Raw genomic sequence first — 18,565 nt, 5'->3', positions numbered from 1 at the left:
TAGAATGAATAAAATCAGAATATGATCTGCTTTTACTATTACTAGAAGAAAAAGAAAGAAAAGCCGATTATTTGGCCAACTTATAACCCACACAATCCGACATAGAACTAGAACTAAAGGAATCTTGCCCTAAGGCTCTAGAATAGAGAAGACACGAGACTTTGATATATGACATAACCTACGGTACCACAAATCAATATGAGAGAGAGCAACACCAACAAAATGGGAAATAAGTTAGATAAGTAGACGAAGAAAAGAAATATGATAAAGATCACTAACTCTACGACCAACTCAAGTCTCTTGGCTAGTCACTGGATTCTGCACAACACAAGAATTAGTATTACATAAGATATGATAGGCATAATCACAAATAATGCTAATTGAAAGAAGATTTGTGCTCAGATTAGGAACATACAAGACATGAGGTAGTGTAAGACCATCATAAGGCTCAGAGGTAGTGACAATAGATTTAGAGTAACAAATGGGAAGAAGAGGTTCATTTGTAGTCTGAAGTGGTGGAACTATGACATGAGTGAATAAAAAGGATAAAGAATCGAGAATCATATGCTCAAACCGCTCTCTAAAAATCTCTATAGGTACTAGCAAATTGTAAAGGAAAGTCAGGAGGCTCTAATGCCTGCAACTCCTGCCAAAAGTCATGCATGTGGGTATATAATTGTTGGATGGATCATTCACCCTGCTTAGTAGTTTGAGCACTAGATAGGAGGAGATAGGAGGTGATACTCTCGAGTATCATTAGACTTGACAAACACTCTCGAGTATCAGCTTTAGTGGCAAAATCAAGTAAAACCCAAATGAAGAGCGTTGTCAATAGAGGCAATCAAATATGCCCAAACACAATGATTGCAAGCCTTCTAAGTAGCATATTCTTTGGAGACATCGGAAGGCATAGTATTGGGTTTGTCGAGATGATCGGAGAATCACAATCATCGAGTGCACTCTCTATGGTTGCGGATCAATATGGCCAATCAACAGCAGTTAGTGGCATCAAATCAGTAGAAGAAAGTGATCATGGGAATGTGGAGAGCTCCTAGCCTCTTGTTGGTCATAAAGGTCGGTGCATTATTTCCAACTTTCCTAGAAGACCTAACAACCAATGAGCTCCTCTCAAGCTGATATTTTTGAATCGAGAAGCGAAGAGGTGAGACAATGCTCCAGATTGAAGGATGTAAAATTGGTGGAGAGCTTCGGATTGGATCTGATTACGAAAGAGGAGCAAGGAGAAGGTTGCTTGTCAGAGTTAGGGCTCTCTTTTCTCCCTTCTCCTCTTTCTTCTCCTTACTCTTCTCTTCGATCTCGTTAGTAGTGATGTGATTCGCAACAACTGAGATGTTACCATTGGTCATTTCTAACCTGAGTCGATGAAGGAAAGATGAGAAGGGAGGAAGGAGAAGGCATGTGTCTCACATGTTACCTTTCCTTAAATATATATACATTTTGTCCAGTTATTACACTGAGCTTCGGCGATGCTACTAAAATACAGCGTCAGCGATAAGGTGGGTCCTGATACCTTGTAATAAAAGTAGAGGCTCTAGGTCTTTCTCATTAGAATAAGTATAAATACATGTATATGTAGGGTAGGTTGTCCCTCAAGTACAATATAAGGGTATATATACATTAACATATACATGATTTAAAACTATCCTAATTGCAGCCTTTCTTGTAGGATACTACAAGTCTACAACTCTACAAGTCAAATCCCAAGTATGCGTGTATTGAGATTCACCTGAGAGACTTATTGGACAACCTTCGAGACTATTCAAAGGTGTAGAAGCTTGATAGCGTGAATTTCAGAATCTGATTTTTATGTGGACTCAAGAAGTGGGTTCACTTGCCAAACACGATTTTATAATATTAGTCTTAGGCCAAATCCAAATACGGGTACATACCACTACAAGTCTACTACTTGGATGTCTGCTTAATCTAGATATAGGTACTAACCATGACATGACTCAAATCCAGATGACTGGGTATGGATGTACTTACACTTGATATCTCTAATTATGGATAATACTAAATATCTAATTTGTTAGAGCTAATTTTCTTTTCATATGTGCACAAATTTAATTTGGCATCCTAAGCATAATCGGGCCGATTTTCAGCTGATTAGCATGATTAATTGATTAAATGATTCAATGAATCGACCCATTAAAGGGATCAAATTGGCCGATTAGATCGGATTGGCAGCTCTCTTCAATTTTGACCAAAAGGTTGATTTTGTCCAAAGCAACAACAATGATTTTTAATTCGGCCCAATTAGAAATGAACGGCAATTCGAATGATTTAATAAAATTGGCCAATTCAAGTCTTCCTTTCAACAATCAATTTTGACCAAGTACAGACACTTGGTTGGAAAACTATCATTAAGTGTTCCGATTAAGAAATCTACTAGGGAAGATGGTAGCAGTGGAAAATTGATATCATGTGACAAGGGCCTTTTTCTAGCTTGAGAGGAGCTACTTATAGATATGGAGAGTAAGAGTGAGGTGGCAAGGAAGACTACCAAATGACTGCACAAAGAGAGTTTAGGAAAAATTTGACACACGGCCAAATGAAGCACGACAAGGATAAAAAGAAATATGTGTCAACGAAAGGCTCTATACCTTGATTAATGATTAAGATAATTAATTATGCTTAATTATGGATATAATCAAAATCATATCTTGGATGAAATATTATATAATCAAAATCAAATATGTGTAACTAAATTGTTAGGTTACACCCAATAGTTAGTCCAAATTAGCGACGTACCTACTGTACCTAAATTCTTGCACTAATATTTGATTATCCAAAGTGAATGACAAGATTACTCATGTGGGGATTGCTACATGCAAAACTAATGAAAAGTTTTCTTTTCATTGATGGATGATTAAAAGTCATATTGAAATGACGTTTATTTTGATTTATAGTTTTATACTATGTTGAAAACCAACAGAATGGAGAAAAATATGCTCTCTTTATTGATCAATCCAAATAATACAATTTGAAAAAGAACAGAAAAGTTGTGGTTGAATTTGGAAAAGGAAAGTTCCTCAATTTAGCATTTATAGCAAAATAAGGCAAATTAATGCTTGTACATATGATTTTAAGTTTGAGGAATGAAGACAGGAAAGCAGCAGTGCAAGGGAGGAATGAAAAGGAGAAGGGAAAGGAAATACACTAATCTATTGTAGAGATGGAAGAAAAGATACTCACCGAAGTTGTGGGAGTTCACTGGGGAAAGGAGAAAAGAAGAGAAGATCAATCTGTGGGGAAGGGAAGATTAATTTTACCTGGGCATGGAAGGAGAGAGGAATTACCGACCTGGATGTAGGTGGGAAATGGAAGAAAGTTATAAATTATAATCAACCTTTATTTTTCAGATCTGAATTTTCTACTGTTTTGTCTTCTGGCCTTTATTGCTCCAGAGTCTTCACAGACTAATTGAGGCCCTGGTTTAGGCAGATGTGGATTTAGAACTGGTTCAGAACTTAAATATTAACTTTCCTTGAACTTAGCTTCTAAATAAAGAGTCTATCACTCTAGGGGAAGCTTTAAGTGTTCATTGCTCGATTAGGAAACAACTGGGAATCCTAATTATAAAGGATAAATGCTCAATCAGGAACTAGCTCTTGTGATGGTACATTGGGGGGCTTGTTATATAAGATCGGCTTGTCTTCAGTGATCCCTATTGGCTGATTCTAATGGTAATGAAGTCCGTGATGTTTCTCAATCGGCACATCGGTAGACACTTGGTCAGCTGGAGACCTAGTTGTTGCTGCCAGATATCTATTTGAATGTCTCCATTAGGATGTTATAGGTTCTATTTTATCATGTTGATGGCAGTTTCCATTTGACCCTTGAAAGGACGTAATACTCTTGTCACCAAGTAAATGAATATAATTATTAATTGTTCGATAGGTTTTCTTGTAAAACTATTGCATTTGACTTCTTATTCTTGGAGTTAAGTAACTTCAACTTAAAGATTGCATTTTCTATTGCATAGTTTGGCAATGTGCAAAACCTTTGATATTTATGCTTGCTTATTCCTGGTAGATCTATTTCTTCTGTGCAGAATATGGTGTACTACAAAATATCACATGTTGATGACCGAATCACCAACCCAGAGCAACGGATTGCTAGCGATATACCGAAATTTAGCTCAGAACTAAGTGAACTTATACAGGATGATCTTACTGCAGTTGCTGATGGCCTGATATACACTTGGCGTCTTTGTTCTTATGCAAGTCCAAAATATGTGCTCTGGATACTGGTAAAGTGTACCTCTCAAAGGAAAGATACTTTTGTTCTTGATATAAGTTCTGGATGTTCTTGATTTTTCTGTATGATGCCATGATACAAAGATACTCATTAGTAAGTTATTGTTCTCAGGCATATGTAATAGGAGCAGGGGCTACAATTAGAAACTTCTCTCCTGCTTTTGGGAAACTGATGTCGAAAGAACAGCAACTTGAGGGGGACTATCGACAGCTCCACACACGGTTAAGAACTCATGCTGAAAGTGTGGCATTTTATGGTGGTGAGAAGAGAGAAGCCTCTCATATACAGCAGCAATTCAGATCTCTTATTAGACATTTAAATCTTGTTCTTCATGAGCATTGGTGGTTTGGAATGATTCAAGATTTTCTCGTGAAGTATCTTGGTGCAACAGTAGGGGTTGTCCTGATAATTGAGCCCTTTTTTGCTGGCAACCTTAGACCTGATTCTTCGACCATAGGAAGAGCAGAAATGTTGAGTAATCTTCGTTATCATACAAGTGTCATAATATCACTATTTCAATCCCTTGGGACTCTTTCTATCAGTTCGCGACGGTTGAATCGTCTCAGGTTATTGCTTGACCCATTATGAACTGGAGAAGTTATGCCACTATTTTTGCATGTTAGTATTATATTGAGAATATATATCAGATTCCTTCAACTGTAACATGTTATTTGTATATGCCTGAATTCATGACCAAGATGTAAAATCTCACATATCAGCATGTAGTATCTGTTCATTGCACACAGAATTTTGATACATAACATTACCCAACTCTTGTCTTGGTAACCTGATGCACAATTGTGTCTTATATTATTGATATTGTTCATGTCGTGAAGTCTCATCCCTTCTGAATTGAAAGCCATATTATGCATGTTATCATATATAATCCAGTAGAGTATATATCTCTTATTTCTTTCTCAGCTATTAGTATTATAGAGTTATAGCATATTATCTAGATAAGCAGCTTGCACTAAGGCCATGAGGATTTTTTCACTTGGAAATTGAGTTCTTAATCCAGCTTGCCTTATAAATATATTCTTTGCATTTACTTCCAGTTTGGCCACTTAGGCTTTCATCTTGTAGCATCTAGATTATCATAAAGTTTGTTTATCTCCTGCTCTATATTTCATTGGATTACACTGGGAATGATTGGATATTACTTATATTTTCATTCAGAGCTGAAGTTGCAACTTGAGTAATTGAAGTAGTACATTGAATGGAGATGCATAAATTTGTAGATATATTTAATATAAATTAATTTCTGGTATAATTGTGGCTAGTAAGAAATTTATGCAGTTTTGTTCTTGTAAAGTTGTAGGAATGAAAGGAAATAGTTTTTAATTATTTTATGTGGTTATGGCAAAATTTTTGTAGTTGAGAATATTTTAAAGGATGAAAGTTTGCTGGAGTTCAATCAGAAGACAAATGGATTTCAGCTTATTTTCTTTTACATATTGAAGCTCAGTTTTACAGTTCATGATCTAAAAAATTTGTGATTGTTGAGGGAGAGATGATTGGCCTCCATGTCAGTAGAGTGAATGCTTGCATTCGATATATTTTTCAGTTTTCTTGCATGCTGAATTAACATGCTGTTTTCACAAAGCAAGAAGAATCTGATATTTGAGGAGGGGCAAATTGGATAGCCTTCTTTTTTTTGGTCAGATGCAAACCCATGCGTTTCATTTAGCAAGAGCAACAAAAAGATAACTCGAACAATTTGGAAGTTCAAACAATTCAATTTTTTTTGTACTGGCTAGCAAAATCCATATCTCAGGTTTTCTTCCTCTTTTTCTTTCTCCCCATACCTCTCTCTCCTCATACTTTCATTTCAACATGGTATGAGTGTGAAAGTATCTCTGCTTTCTAGCTTGCTATGGAATCAGTGAGCTAATTGTCAGTCTCTGAAGTATATAAAGTACTGTTGTGTTTCTTCATTTTACTTGGCATGCGTTGCTAAGGTGATGTTTGGTTTGCATCTTTTTTATTTGTATTGCTTAGATATGTATTATTCTACTGATTTTCCACATTATTATGTTCATTGTTTGGAGATATTGTATTTTACAGTGGTTATGCGGACCGCATTCATGAGTTGCTGGCTGTCTCACGAGACTTATCTTCTGGCCATGATAATTTGTCACTTAAAAGGAATGCTAGTAGAAATTATATAAGTGAAGCAAGTTATATAGAGTTTGCAGGTGTCAAGGTATGTTGTACTAGCAGGGACACTATTATTTCTTTCTATTTCTTGTTTGATCTTTGTCTTTCTTAGTCTGATACTAAATTCTTCCAGGTAGTTACACCAACCGGAAATGTCCTGGTGGATGATTTGAGTCTCCGAGTAGAATCGGGTTCTAATCTTTTGATTACTGGTAGTCATTTTAACTTTTCTTTTCTTTATTTTGATACTTTGTCTAGCATTTAACTAACGGAATCAAAGCTGTTGAATTCAATATTAGATTGAAGCCCAAGTTCCTAATCAGTTGGAGGATTTTTGTAATGTTGAGCAACCTTTAGAAAGCATTAATTAATTACCTGCTATTGTTTTTGAGAGGTGAGTTTCCAGTGGCCACGCTTATCCAGCTATCTTTGAAGGATGAGTTTGCTTAGATTCAGGCAGTGCCACAGTAAGACACCTCTAGATTTACTCTGTTTTATGAAGTATATAAATAAAAACCCACTTACATAATTTGAACAAGTTGGTCTTCTCAAGAATTTCACTACTAGTAAAGTGATTGCTACAATGAAAATGAATACTGTTATTTTTTTGGCATCTTGTCCTGCATTTATTGCTTAGATAATCATGGCTCTACTGTGATGTCAACATTTAGAGGATATACTGTAGGAAGCCTTGGTATTAAATGTTTGATATTTGTTCCTCTGCAAATCAATGAACTGTCTTATAGATCTTATAGCTCCACAGCGCCATCTTTGAAATTTAAGTTTCCTGTCGAACATTTCACTGTGTACCTTAGCAGAGCTCATTTTGTCATTTTGGTGTATTGCTTGGATCATAAGGGTGGTATGCTTATATTATTGTTTAGTGTTAACCATGCTAGATGATGGTATTTTATCTTGGTGTTTATCTACTAAGTACATGTGTAGTTTCATAGTTGGAAAATGATTTCTGTTCATACTTTGTTCAGGTCCAAATGGAAGTGGGAAAAGCTCCCTTTTTAGAGTCCTTGGAGGACTGTGGCCACTGGTATCTGGTCACATTGTCAAACCTGGGGTTGGCTCTGATCTTAATAAGGAGATATTCTATGTCCCCCAGCGACCATATACAGCTGTTGGAACACTTCGAGACCAACTCATCTATCCTCTTACAGCAGATCAAGAGACTGAACCACTTACATATAATGGGATGGTTGAGCTATTGAGAAATGTAAAATTCACATACTCATTAATGTTTCTTCTACCTCCTGCCCTAAATATTGCTTCCTCTTCTATTATTGAAGTTTATTTCTTCTTCCCTCTTTTTCAACAAGTGGATAGTTCCATATATCTAAACTGCTCGTTTTCAGGTTGATCTTGACTACTTGCTGGAACGTTATCCTCTTGAAAAGGAAATTAACTGGGGCGATGAGCTCTCTCTTGGTGAGCAACAAAGACTAGGGATGGCCAGGTTGTTCTATCATAGGCCAAAGTTTGCTATTCTAGATGAGTGTACCAGTGCTGTCACAACAGATATGGAAGAGCGTTTCTGTGCTAAGGTTCAAGCAATGGGTACATCGTGCATTACAATATCCCATCGCCCAGCATTGGTTGCATTTCATGACATAGTTTTGTCCTTGGATGGCGAGGGAAGGTGGAGTGTTCAGTATAAGAGGTTGTAGTCCATGAACTATTTGATTTAATTTTATTCTTCTCAAAGCTTCTGACTTTTTGAACTTATATTGTCTTGATAATGTAGGGATGGCTCATCTTTTCTTACTGAAGCAACATATGATTTGTTGAAATCATCTGAAACTGATCGTGGAAGTGACGCGTTAACCGTTCAAAGAGCTTTTATTACCAATACAAAGGTCTGCAACTTGTATATTTATCTCCTCATATACTAGATTCTTCACAGAAGATTTTACAGGCTTTATTTTGCAGAGAAATACATTATTAAAATCCAAGGAGCATTCTTATTCAACAGAGGTGATAGCATCATCTCCTAAAATGGAGCATGAAGCTCCACAGCCCCTAGTCCCACAACTACAATGCTCTCCAAGAGCATTACCTCTCAGAGCAGCTTCAATGTTCAAAGTGCTGGTAAGCTCTTATGTTTGGATCAATTTACTAGGAGGCTAATTTATGCAAACCTGGCTGGAGTCTGTTATTTAAAGGAAAATTAGTGAGCATTAGTCTGCAAATTGTCAATTCCTGGAACAAACCAATAAGACGCATGTAGGTACTTCAAATTAAGATTTTATTCCAAAATTCACTCCTAGAATGGAAGAGATTTGAAAACAAAGTTTTTTTATTGATAAATTGGTAGATCAATTATTTTACTATTGATCAATAGTAAAAGCAACAATGGCCATGCTAAAGGCATGTACCGTGTCGATCCTTAGTCGACCAGCATGCCCTGCGTGCCATTGACATGCATTGGCACACTTTGAGATATTTTTAATAAAACTTTTAGGGTATTTAAAGATGTTTTTGGTTCTTCGGCATGCCCAATTTTGCTTTTTGGTTTGAATATATATAGTAAAAATTTTCATCAGTATTTTATTTAAAATTATTTTACAGATAACCTATTTTATTAAAGATATTGTAATAGTTAAATAAAAACATTATTCAACACATAGTATGATTGAATACTTTATTATATGATTGAATTAGAAAAAAGTTAAAAAAATGGGCTCCACATGACATATTATGTTTCACATGATAAAGAAAAGCTCTATAGATATTTTAGGTTTATTATTCTAATGGATTTGTACTGGATCAATAAAATTCATTTTGAATCTTACACGATCCATGTGGTTCGGCACTCACCAGTGCCAGTCACACGGCTCAGCACAGGAGTGTGCTAGGTGCCGTGCCACCATCAGCACAGGGCATGCTGACTAGCACGACCATCATTGAGTAAAAATATCTACCAAGAATTGTGCTGTAATTGTTTAGGAATGAATATATGGAGTCTAGTCAGAGATAAAGGATTTAAGGTTAGTTCTAAATCCATCTTCAACTCCAGGTATCAAAATTGACTCAATCCATTGCAAGAATCCTTCAGACAGCAGTGGAATATTTGACAGCAGCTGTTGAAAAGTATTAATGGTTGAGAAGTGTAGAGAAGAAAGAAAAAGAGAGGAAGGATGTGGGATAGAATTGGAGAGCTTGGGAGGGAAACTTGTACACCAAAGAGAGGGATTGTACATGTTAAATAAAGAGGCAGAGAGAAGGGAGTTCAGTGAGTTGTGCACGTAGCCTTTTGGGAGGTTCTATAGGAGAGACAAATAACTGGGTGACATAATAAAAAGGGTGGAGTACATACAACTTTAAGTAGTAGTAAGGGATGATGGCCATAATCAGGGCAGCTCCACTTAAATCTGACTATAGGCCTATCCTTGGGCCCACTAAATAGGTATCAACTCTCTTATTACTTAGTGAACTTTTCCTCTTTAGGTTGACACTGGAATTAGTTGGATGCCATTTTGAACTTTTTATTTACTTCACTCACTGATATTTGCAGAGTTGCAATCAAGGATTGTCACATTAGAGGGACAGGATGTGTTGGCCATGGCATGGCACATACTGCAACATGTGCCTTACCAAGCTAGTATGTTGCTAGCACACTAGATGGCCTTAATGTGACAAATGTCAAAAACCATAATCTTTAAATTTTAAACCTTTTAGAGCCTTAAAATCAGTTTTAAGGGTTAAGTTAAAGTCTTTTGGCACTAGATATTAATGTAACACATACAATTTATTATATCAAATGGTGAATCATACACCAATTGGATTCTAACATGATTTCCCCTTTTTTCAGATTTTTAAAGTTGAGTCAAATAACTTAGGGAAACTGAAATGTTTCTTTGATTCTTAAAATTTAAAATATAATTTATATAGATTGAGCAATAAAAGTTAAATGGGTAATAAAAGGGATGAGAGACACATAATAAGATTGAATTTTTTTTAAACTAATATTAATGATTAAACACTCAATAATATGATTGAATACTCCATAATATAATTAAATACATAATATTAATTGTTAAGGGTTTAATAATTAAAACTAATATCTAGTTGAACATAGCATAACAAGAAGGATCAAAGACTTTATTTACCTATAGAAAAATAACACAAGAATGTTGCACTAAATATTGTCGATAATCTTCAAAACTTATTCACGGATAGTATTACTTGCTGTAACGTCTCACATTAGTTTTCATACAGATAGAAATTTTGTAATTATTTTTATAATATGATATGATATGAATATTGAATATGAATATGAATAGGAACTAAAGTTGATTTGATAATAATTAATGAAAATAAGAATTATTTTTTATAAAAGGGTTTCCCATGCCGTGTTAGACAGCATGGGTTAGCACGAGGGTGTGCCAGTGACATACCCCGTGCCAAGTGCCGTGCCACTACTGACACGGGAAGTGCCGGCCGGCACGGAGTGTGCTGACCGACACGGCCATCCATGCTTTGAAATTAAATATACTCAATACCTAGTGACATTGGTCAGCATGGGTGCCCATGAGAGGGTATCAAAATTCAAAATACTCCACCTATGTCGGTGTTGGTAACTCACTAGCACGATATAGGTCAACTTGTGTTAAAATATCAAAATTTGGCTATTTAAGTTTTTTTTTTTTTAAAAATTCAACTTGTAGCATTACGTAGTGATATGCTCTGAAATCAGAATGTGATAGTCTGATTGATCAAGTAGTTTATCCAATTCTTACGTTTCATATTCATTTATATTTCCAGATTCCAAGACTGCTTGACAAGCAGGGAGCACAATTGTTTGCAGTTGCTCTACTTGTTTTCTCTAGGACCTGGATTTCAGATCGCATTGCCTCCTTGAATGGTTGGTTAATTTTTATGACTTCTTAAGAAAGGCATCAAATGAACTGCTTCATTTGATATAATTTATGCTCCCTTACAGGCACTAGTGTGAAGTATGTCTTGGAGCAGGATAAATCAGCTTTCATTCGACTGACTGGAATAAGTGTCCTTCAAAGTGCTGCAAATGCTATTGTGGCACCCTCCCTAAGGTATGTACTTCCTTCCAATAAGGTAATCTTTGACTTGTCAATACCGCTATCTTGCTCGGATTACTTAGAAGCAGTCCCTTGGGTTGGAGAAGAAGGATAAAATGTGCTATCATCTATACGGCGTCTTCAGAATAACAATGGAGTTAGTCCTCTACTGAAAAGAGTGTCTTCTGATATCACCAAGGTGTAACCACACTTCATCACCTCCTCTTCTTGAGGAAAGAAATACTCAGAGAAGTTATGTAAACATCTAGTAAACTAGTGTTCTTCATGCGTTTTAAGTACTCAACCTCACAATAGTTTATAAAGATTCTAGCTCTGTATCTTAGGACTCCAGAAATTGCATAGGAACTACACTAATTTTGAAGGTGCAGTTGGACTAGGAACATAGGTGAGACTTGATGTTGCCTTCATTAATATGATTTGTCAATAATATAGAATCCTATTAAGGTATCCTAAGATCTAATATGTTAGCAGAGAAAGAGATGTTGCTTTAGTGTTTATTCTAACTGCAAAAGCTAATGTCTCAAAGGATTGTTGCTTAGATATGTCTGTAGATACGCTGTGAATACAATTTTATCTATTTAATTGTTTACTTACTTTCTTTGATCTCCTATTTTCTAGGTTATTCATTATGTGGAAAGGGATATTATAGTGACAATTGCTTCTAGTTAATTTTGAACTGGCATTTATAGTTTGAGATGTGATACAAACTTTAACCTGCCTTCCATTGAAAATCATGTGTCAAGTAGTATGACCTCATGACTTCAGTAACCTTTCTCGTCTACACTTTACAGGCACCTCACAGCTAAGCTTGCCCTCGGATGGAGAATTCGTTTGACTCACCATCTACTCCAACATTATCTGAAAAGAAATGCTTTTTACAAGGTACCCTTCTTTTTGACAAAAACACCTTACAGGCTTAAAGCATTAACTTAAATCCAGTGTTTTAGTCTTCACTTTAGAAAGTTTACCTACCTAAACTATTTCTTTCAATTAAAAGTCAATAGACGAGAACTTTGGAATACACTTCTGAGTTTTGATTGTGCTATATAGAAAATACCTCAAAATGAAGCTAGTTAGAAGAAGGTTGCACAAGCAACATTTGAAAATTGAAACTAAGACTTTATGGAATTTTGTTTCTAGTTTAAAACTAATATTGCTCTACAATTAAGGGTTTAATTGATGGGGGTGTGTTAGGGCTGTTCGGGCATGTGGTGTATTGTTTGATACATGAGGAGTATCGGCTGTATTAGGTATCATACAATATGCAATAAGTGACACACAGGACTCTCTAAGGGTTACTCGAGATCAATGTTTCGAAAGGCGGCCGCGAATGGCAGACGGTCACCCCACCGCCTAGCGCCTAGGCGGAAGGCGTGTGACAAGGCGGGTGACAAGACGGTTTAGCATTTTTAATATAAAAAAATAAAAATGAATAAATAAACATATATAATATACATTACATACTTATATGTAATTACTGACAAACAAACTAATAGACTAATTACTAAGTGATTAACATTTAATAGATTAAAACATTTTAACGGATTAAGTGATTAATAGATAATTACTAATTTACAACTTTATAAGCATTTATTCTTCAACAGATAATTAATTTAGTCGACTTTTGACTTGTCATTTTGTCTAATTGCCTATCATAACTGATTAACTGATTAAAACAGATTTTAAAAAAAAAGGACATTCGATCTGTTCGATTGAGAGAGAGACTATGAAGGGGGGAGTGAGAGAGAGAAAGAGGACTGTGTGTGTGGGAGAAAGAGAGAGAGAGTGTGTCTGTGTGTGAGAGAGAGGGAGAGTGAAAGAGAGGGAAAGAGGATCGTACCTCTTTCGCTTCTCGCCGTCCATTTCTCGCTCCTTGCCAACTCGTCCGCTACTTGCTGTTGCTGCACGATGCCCACTATCCGCCGCTTTAGCTACCTTGGAGCTCGCTGTTGGCGGTCATGGATGGGAGAGCTAAAGAGGATCGAAGGTTTAGGCCCTTTAGTGTTTCTAATTTCTTTGCCGAGACTCAGGAGAGGAGAGCAACGAGAGAGAGAGAGAAGAGAGTTTTTATATTAAGGTTAATGAGTTAGTTATCTTAGTGGATAATAACCCGACCCTATACCTATTTGTAACCCGATAAGGCTGGTTGGCGGGCCAAACCACCATTCCGCCTTATCGGGTGAACGGCCCACCTAGCGCCTTTTGGCGCTCAGGCGACTCGCCAAGGCGGCAGCCCGCCTTATGCGAGCGCCATACCGAATGGCGGGGCGGCCGGTGCACCGCCCACCATGGCAGTCGCCTTTTCCGATTTTCAAAACACTGCTCGAGATACTACTTTTGGGGTCTACTTCACTCTTATCTTTCCCTCCGCAGCCCCTAACAAAAAAGAGGATTAAAACACCTTTGGGAGAACATGACAATCCTTAGGCACCAGAGCCACAGGACACATACTACACTTAATATACATTGACTTGCCCTATATTCACAGCCACAAGACTTTGCATGCGTCATATATAACTTGTCCACAATCCTTTGTAAGCCATCCAACCTCCACCATTCACATGGTGCCAAATGTGAGAAAACAGAAGAATGAAGCAGAGAGGAAGGAGAATGAAGGGGGGAGTTAAGGACTTGAGGTTCTCAGCTTGTTTGTTAAATGGGTTTAAGTTTTGGTTTGGCAGGCCAAAAGCCCATTAGCTTTAATTATTTAACTTAAGACTAACCTAGAACACTCATAATTTTGTTCCTCCTGTTTTCAACTTTTTCTTGATTTCACATAGTCCATCTCTCTCTCTCTCTCTCTCTCTCTCTCTCTCTCTCTCTCTCTCTCTCTCTCTCTCTCTCTCTCTGTCCATCCCTCCCTCTTTTCTTCCTTTCTGTAGTTGGAGGTTTTGATATCTTCATGGAATTAATGTTGGTAATTCCCTATTCATGTGAAATTTTAGTGTTAGAGAACCTGAAATAAAATCTTAAGGGGTTAATTGTTAATTGGCCAGCCTGTTGATTTATGGCTTAGAATGTAGGGTGATGATAGTAAAGTAGGACAAATGACAGGCGAAAGATTTGGATGAGGGCTTCTTTTATTGGAGTTAGAGAGGAGATTTTTCCTCGTATCTTTATCATGCAGTAGATAGAAAGTGAGCAATGTCCCTTATGAACTTTAAATGTGTCCTTTAATGAATAGCAGATGGGGTTGACCTTTTGTCTAGTTGTCATTAAACACTCAAGGATCAATTACATATGGAAGTTCCATGAGCATAACGATCAGTGCTCACAAGAAGCTCTCTCTCTCTCTCTCTGTCTTTGTGTGCACGTGCATGGAAAAATTTAAAAAAAAATGAGTTGGCTAGTTAGTGTTGATTGACGAAGTGGATCTTTGTTTAACAGTGCATGAAGAGAAGAAAATTAGAAAGAGGCAACATAGAGATAGTTGGCTTCATTCTTGTGCTCTCCAACCCATGGTGACCTATAGCTGGATCTCTTATGTGGTTCCAGATCCTGCTAGTTTCCTTAACTCAAACATGTAGAACCTTGAAATGCTATTTCTTCTTTTACATCTCATTAGAACTCAGTTCATAGGCCATCTTCAAATACCACATTCAAATAATCAAATCAACTATTCTATGAAAATTTCATATCAAACCATGTGTTTCGGTTTGCTTACCTGCACACTTTTTTGCTAGTTTTCTTTTCAACAAATATTATTGTTGGCATACTAGAGGATAAAGCAGTTGAAGTTTTGTTGTTTCAGGTATTCAACATGTCAAATAAAAGAATTGATGCAGACCAAAGATTAACACATGATGTGGACAAGTTGACCACCGATCTTGCTGGGCTGGTCACTGGAATGGTGAAGCCGTCTGTTGATATTCTTTGGTGTGTCTTCGTTGGTTTCATATAACACCTAGCCTCTATACTTTGGGGTCTGGACAATTTATCATCTTTGTTTGCATATGTTGATGGTGTTGAAACTCTGCAGGTTTACATGGAGAATGAAACTTTTGACTGGACGAAGAGGAGTTGCTATACTTTATGCATATATGTTGTTGGGTTTGGGTTTTCTAAGAAATGTCTCTCCTGATTTTGGTGATCTTGCAAGTCAAGAACAAGAGCTTGAAGGAATCTTTAGGTATCATTGCCTTCTGTCTGTTCTGCAGGTCTCTTTCCCATGTGTTTCCTATAAAATAGATGTATATATATATATATATATATATATATATATACATATATATTTATTTATTTTCTCAGGTTGCTGAATATCAATTGTGCACTGTAATCTACTAGGTTTATGCATTCGAGGTTACGTACACATGCTGAATCTGTCGCTTTCTTTGGTGGTGGCTCCCGGGAGAAAGCTGTGAGTTTTTCCTTGGAGATCAAATTCGAGTTGTAGCAAGCTCCTTTTATAGTCAATGGAATTTATATACTACTATATCTTATGGAATAGAATGTTGATTTTACTTGTGGAACTCGTTCAATTAAAGCTCCACTAATTTGAGCAAACAATATAATAGCTCAATAATCCTATTGACAACAATTTACTCACGTGTGAATAACTTTGTCCTTTTCCACTTTATGAATTTGTTCTTCTTTGTTCACTTCATCTTCTAATGCACCTTTTGCTTTCAGGTGTTTTAATGGTTGATTTGTTTACTCTTTTTTGTGCATTTTTTTTATATATGGTTTTTTTTTGTGTGTGTGTGTGTAGACCCCTCCAAAGTTCCTTATTTGCGTGTATAGCCTTCTAAATTTCATATCTATGTATATACCCTTTAAAACCCATGTTTTTTGTGTGGATGCCCTCAGGTAACTTTTTTGACAGGCATAAGTTAGTAATTAAATAGATGAAAGGACATAGATACCTTTGGCTGAAAGGAGTGTATGCAAATAAAAATAAAGTTATTTATGTCATAAGTTAGTAATTAAATAGATGAAAGGACATAGATACCTTTGGCTGAAAGGAGTGTGCAAATAAAAATGAAGTTATTTATGTCATAAGTTGGTAATTAAATAGATGAAAGGACATAGATACCTTTGGCTGAAAGGTGTGTATGCAAATAAAAATAAAGTTATTTATGTCATAAGTTAGTAATTAAATAGATGAAGGGATATAGATACCTTTGGCTGAAAGGAGTGTATGCAAATAAAAATAAAGTTATTTATGTTTTTTATAGCTAACTTGATGAAATCTTAATGGTTTGTTAGGTTTGAAGAATATCCATGCAAAAAAACAATTGTTTTAAGGGGTACTTTTGCAGAAATCACATGTTTTAAGGGATGAGACACGCAAATAAGAAATTTTAGAAATGTAGACATGCAAAAACTCTTTCATTTCATATAGGATTGGCTTCTACGATGTATTATTATTTATATGTAACAAAGTCATCAAGTATACCATACAGCCATTATAAAGATTCCTTTACTTTTGCAGCATTAGATCTTCTTGCATATGTTTTAAGTGATATTTGAATTGACTATCTAACTTCGATTATTTTTTCAGACTACAATACATTTTTCTATTATTTTTCTGCTGATGGTATCTAACAAAGAAAGTTTGGTTTGTTCCTGTTATTTAAAACCATAAAATATTTATTAGGTATAGTAGCGTGTTACTCATATGTTTTCTTTTCAAATTTGCTATTGTATGTTGCATAGATGTTTGATAAGTACATCTCAAACTTTCACTCTTTTAACTTTTCTTTTTAATATTAAACAGATGGTTGAGGCAAAGTTCAGGAAATTGCTTGAACACTCTGCAATTCTATTGAAAAGGAAGTGGCTGTATGGTATACTTGACGACTTTGTTACAAAGCAACTTCCACACAATGTGACATGGGGACTTAGTTTATTATATGCTTTGGAGCATAAGGGTGATCGCGCTTTGACTTCTACACAAGGTTGAACAATTATGATAGAAGGCTTATTAGCTATTTCACTTGTTATCTGGATTTTAGTTCACAAGTTTGTTAATATTTCCTTCAGGGGAGTTGGCACATGCCCTGCGCTTCTTAGCATCTGTAGTGTCGCAAAGCTTCCTAGCATTTGGAGATATTCTTGAGTTGCATAAGAAATACCTTGAACTTTCTGGTGGTATTAATCGTATCTTTGAGCTTGAGGAGCTTCTGCATGTTGCCCAAAGTGGTTAGTCTTATTAGATAACAAGCATCAGTTAGATATTCCTCTTCTTAAATTGTGACCTTTTACTCTTGAATGTTATTGCACCTATACTCTAGTTGCCCATTTCCATGTTTATTGTTGTCATTTTATATAAGTGCTATTAGAAATGTGCTTGGAGTACCATTCTGATAAGAACCAGGTGCTAAATATGGTTAGGATACAGTATATACAGTTGGGAGTACCATTCTGCTATATGCTTATTGGATACATCTAGGTACTCTTCTTTAAGGTGTCTTTAGGAGATATTCTCTTCAAGCACATGGTAAAAATAATCTTACTGTAGTATATGATGTTTCTTTTCTCCTTTTGTTACAAGTTGACTGTGAAAATATATATGTTGTCTTGTTCCCTTTATGTGTATGGAAAAATGAAGATGAGATGAATCATATAGTATAATAGTTGTTGACTTAATTGATATCCCATGATCTATGTTGTACGAGTGAATGTATTTGACTACCACTTTAGTTTCAAGATTAATTTATAGAATACGAATTTTAAAGTATATCAATTGTATGTTTTGAATAATATTGAATCTTAGTTATAAATGTGCAGACTCTTATTCTTTTACAAGTATTATATGGTATTGATGATGTTGTAGAATAATTTTGACGATACAATGAGATATGACATTTGCAACGTCCTCCCACGCCTTTTTGTTTATGGGATAAACAAAGATCAGGAAAAGACGGACCGGACCCATTCGGTGACTTTCGCGGTCGCCCTCACTGAACCGACTTGGATCTGAACTACGATTCAGATCAAGTCTTACCGAAATGGGATTTCCTTTGCGTGCCATATCTTGCTTTTTCTTTACTTTTTCCCCGAACTGCCCTTTCCTCTTCTTCAATAAGGTCTTCGTTCTATTCAAATTCTAAACCCATTGT

The 18,565-nt window shown here is 36.0% G+C and overlaps 1 protein-coding gene across 1 annotated transcript in view; it reads left to right on the top strand.

Annotated features, from left to right (window-relative positions):
* The window catches only part of LOC140775491 (ABC transporter D family member 1), a 43,288-nt gene that overhangs the window by 18,450 nt on the left and 6,273 nt on the right, over positions 1 to 18,565 (top strand). Inside the window, exons 5-20 of the mRNA XM_073118827.1 lie at positions 4,076 to 4,273; positions 4,393 to 4,847; positions 6,346 to 6,484; positions 6,572 to 6,650; positions 7,425 to 7,663; positions 7,803 to 8,107; positions 8,192 to 8,303; positions 8,377 to 8,535; positions 11,212 to 11,311; positions 11,390 to 11,498; positions 12,296 to 12,386; positions 15,256 to 15,380; positions 15,484 to 15,633; positions 15,789 to 15,861; positions 17,221 to 17,401; positions 17,487 to 17,645. Coding sequence (XP_072974928.1) covers positions 4,076 to 4,273; positions 4,393 to 4,847; positions 6,346 to 6,484; positions 6,572 to 6,650; positions 7,425 to 7,663; positions 7,803 to 8,107; positions 8,192 to 8,303; positions 8,377 to 8,535; positions 11,212 to 11,311; positions 11,390 to 11,498; positions 12,296 to 12,386; positions 15,256 to 15,380; positions 15,484 to 15,633; positions 15,789 to 15,861; positions 17,221 to 17,401; positions 17,487 to 17,645 — 2,674 coding nt within the window. The remainder of the gene's footprint in view (positions 1 to 4,075; positions 4,274 to 4,392; positions 4,848 to 6,345; positions 6,485 to 6,571; positions 6,651 to 7,424; positions 7,664 to 7,802; positions 8,108 to 8,191; positions 8,304 to 8,376; positions 8,536 to 11,211; positions 11,312 to 11,389; positions 11,499 to 12,295; positions 12,387 to 15,255; positions 15,381 to 15,483; positions 15,634 to 15,788; positions 15,862 to 17,220; positions 17,402 to 17,486; positions 17,646 to 18,565) is intronic.

This window comes from Typha angustifolia, chromosome 14 (assembly GCF_048772165.1).
Source record: "Typha angustifolia cultivar Huaian chromosome 14, ASM4877216v1, whole genome shotgun sequence".
Taxonomy (NCBI): domain Eukaryota; kingdom Viridiplantae; phylum Streptophyta; class Magnoliopsida; order Poales; family Typhaceae; genus Typha; species Typha angustifolia.
This window is presented reverse-complemented; position numbering and strand designations above follow the sequence as displayed.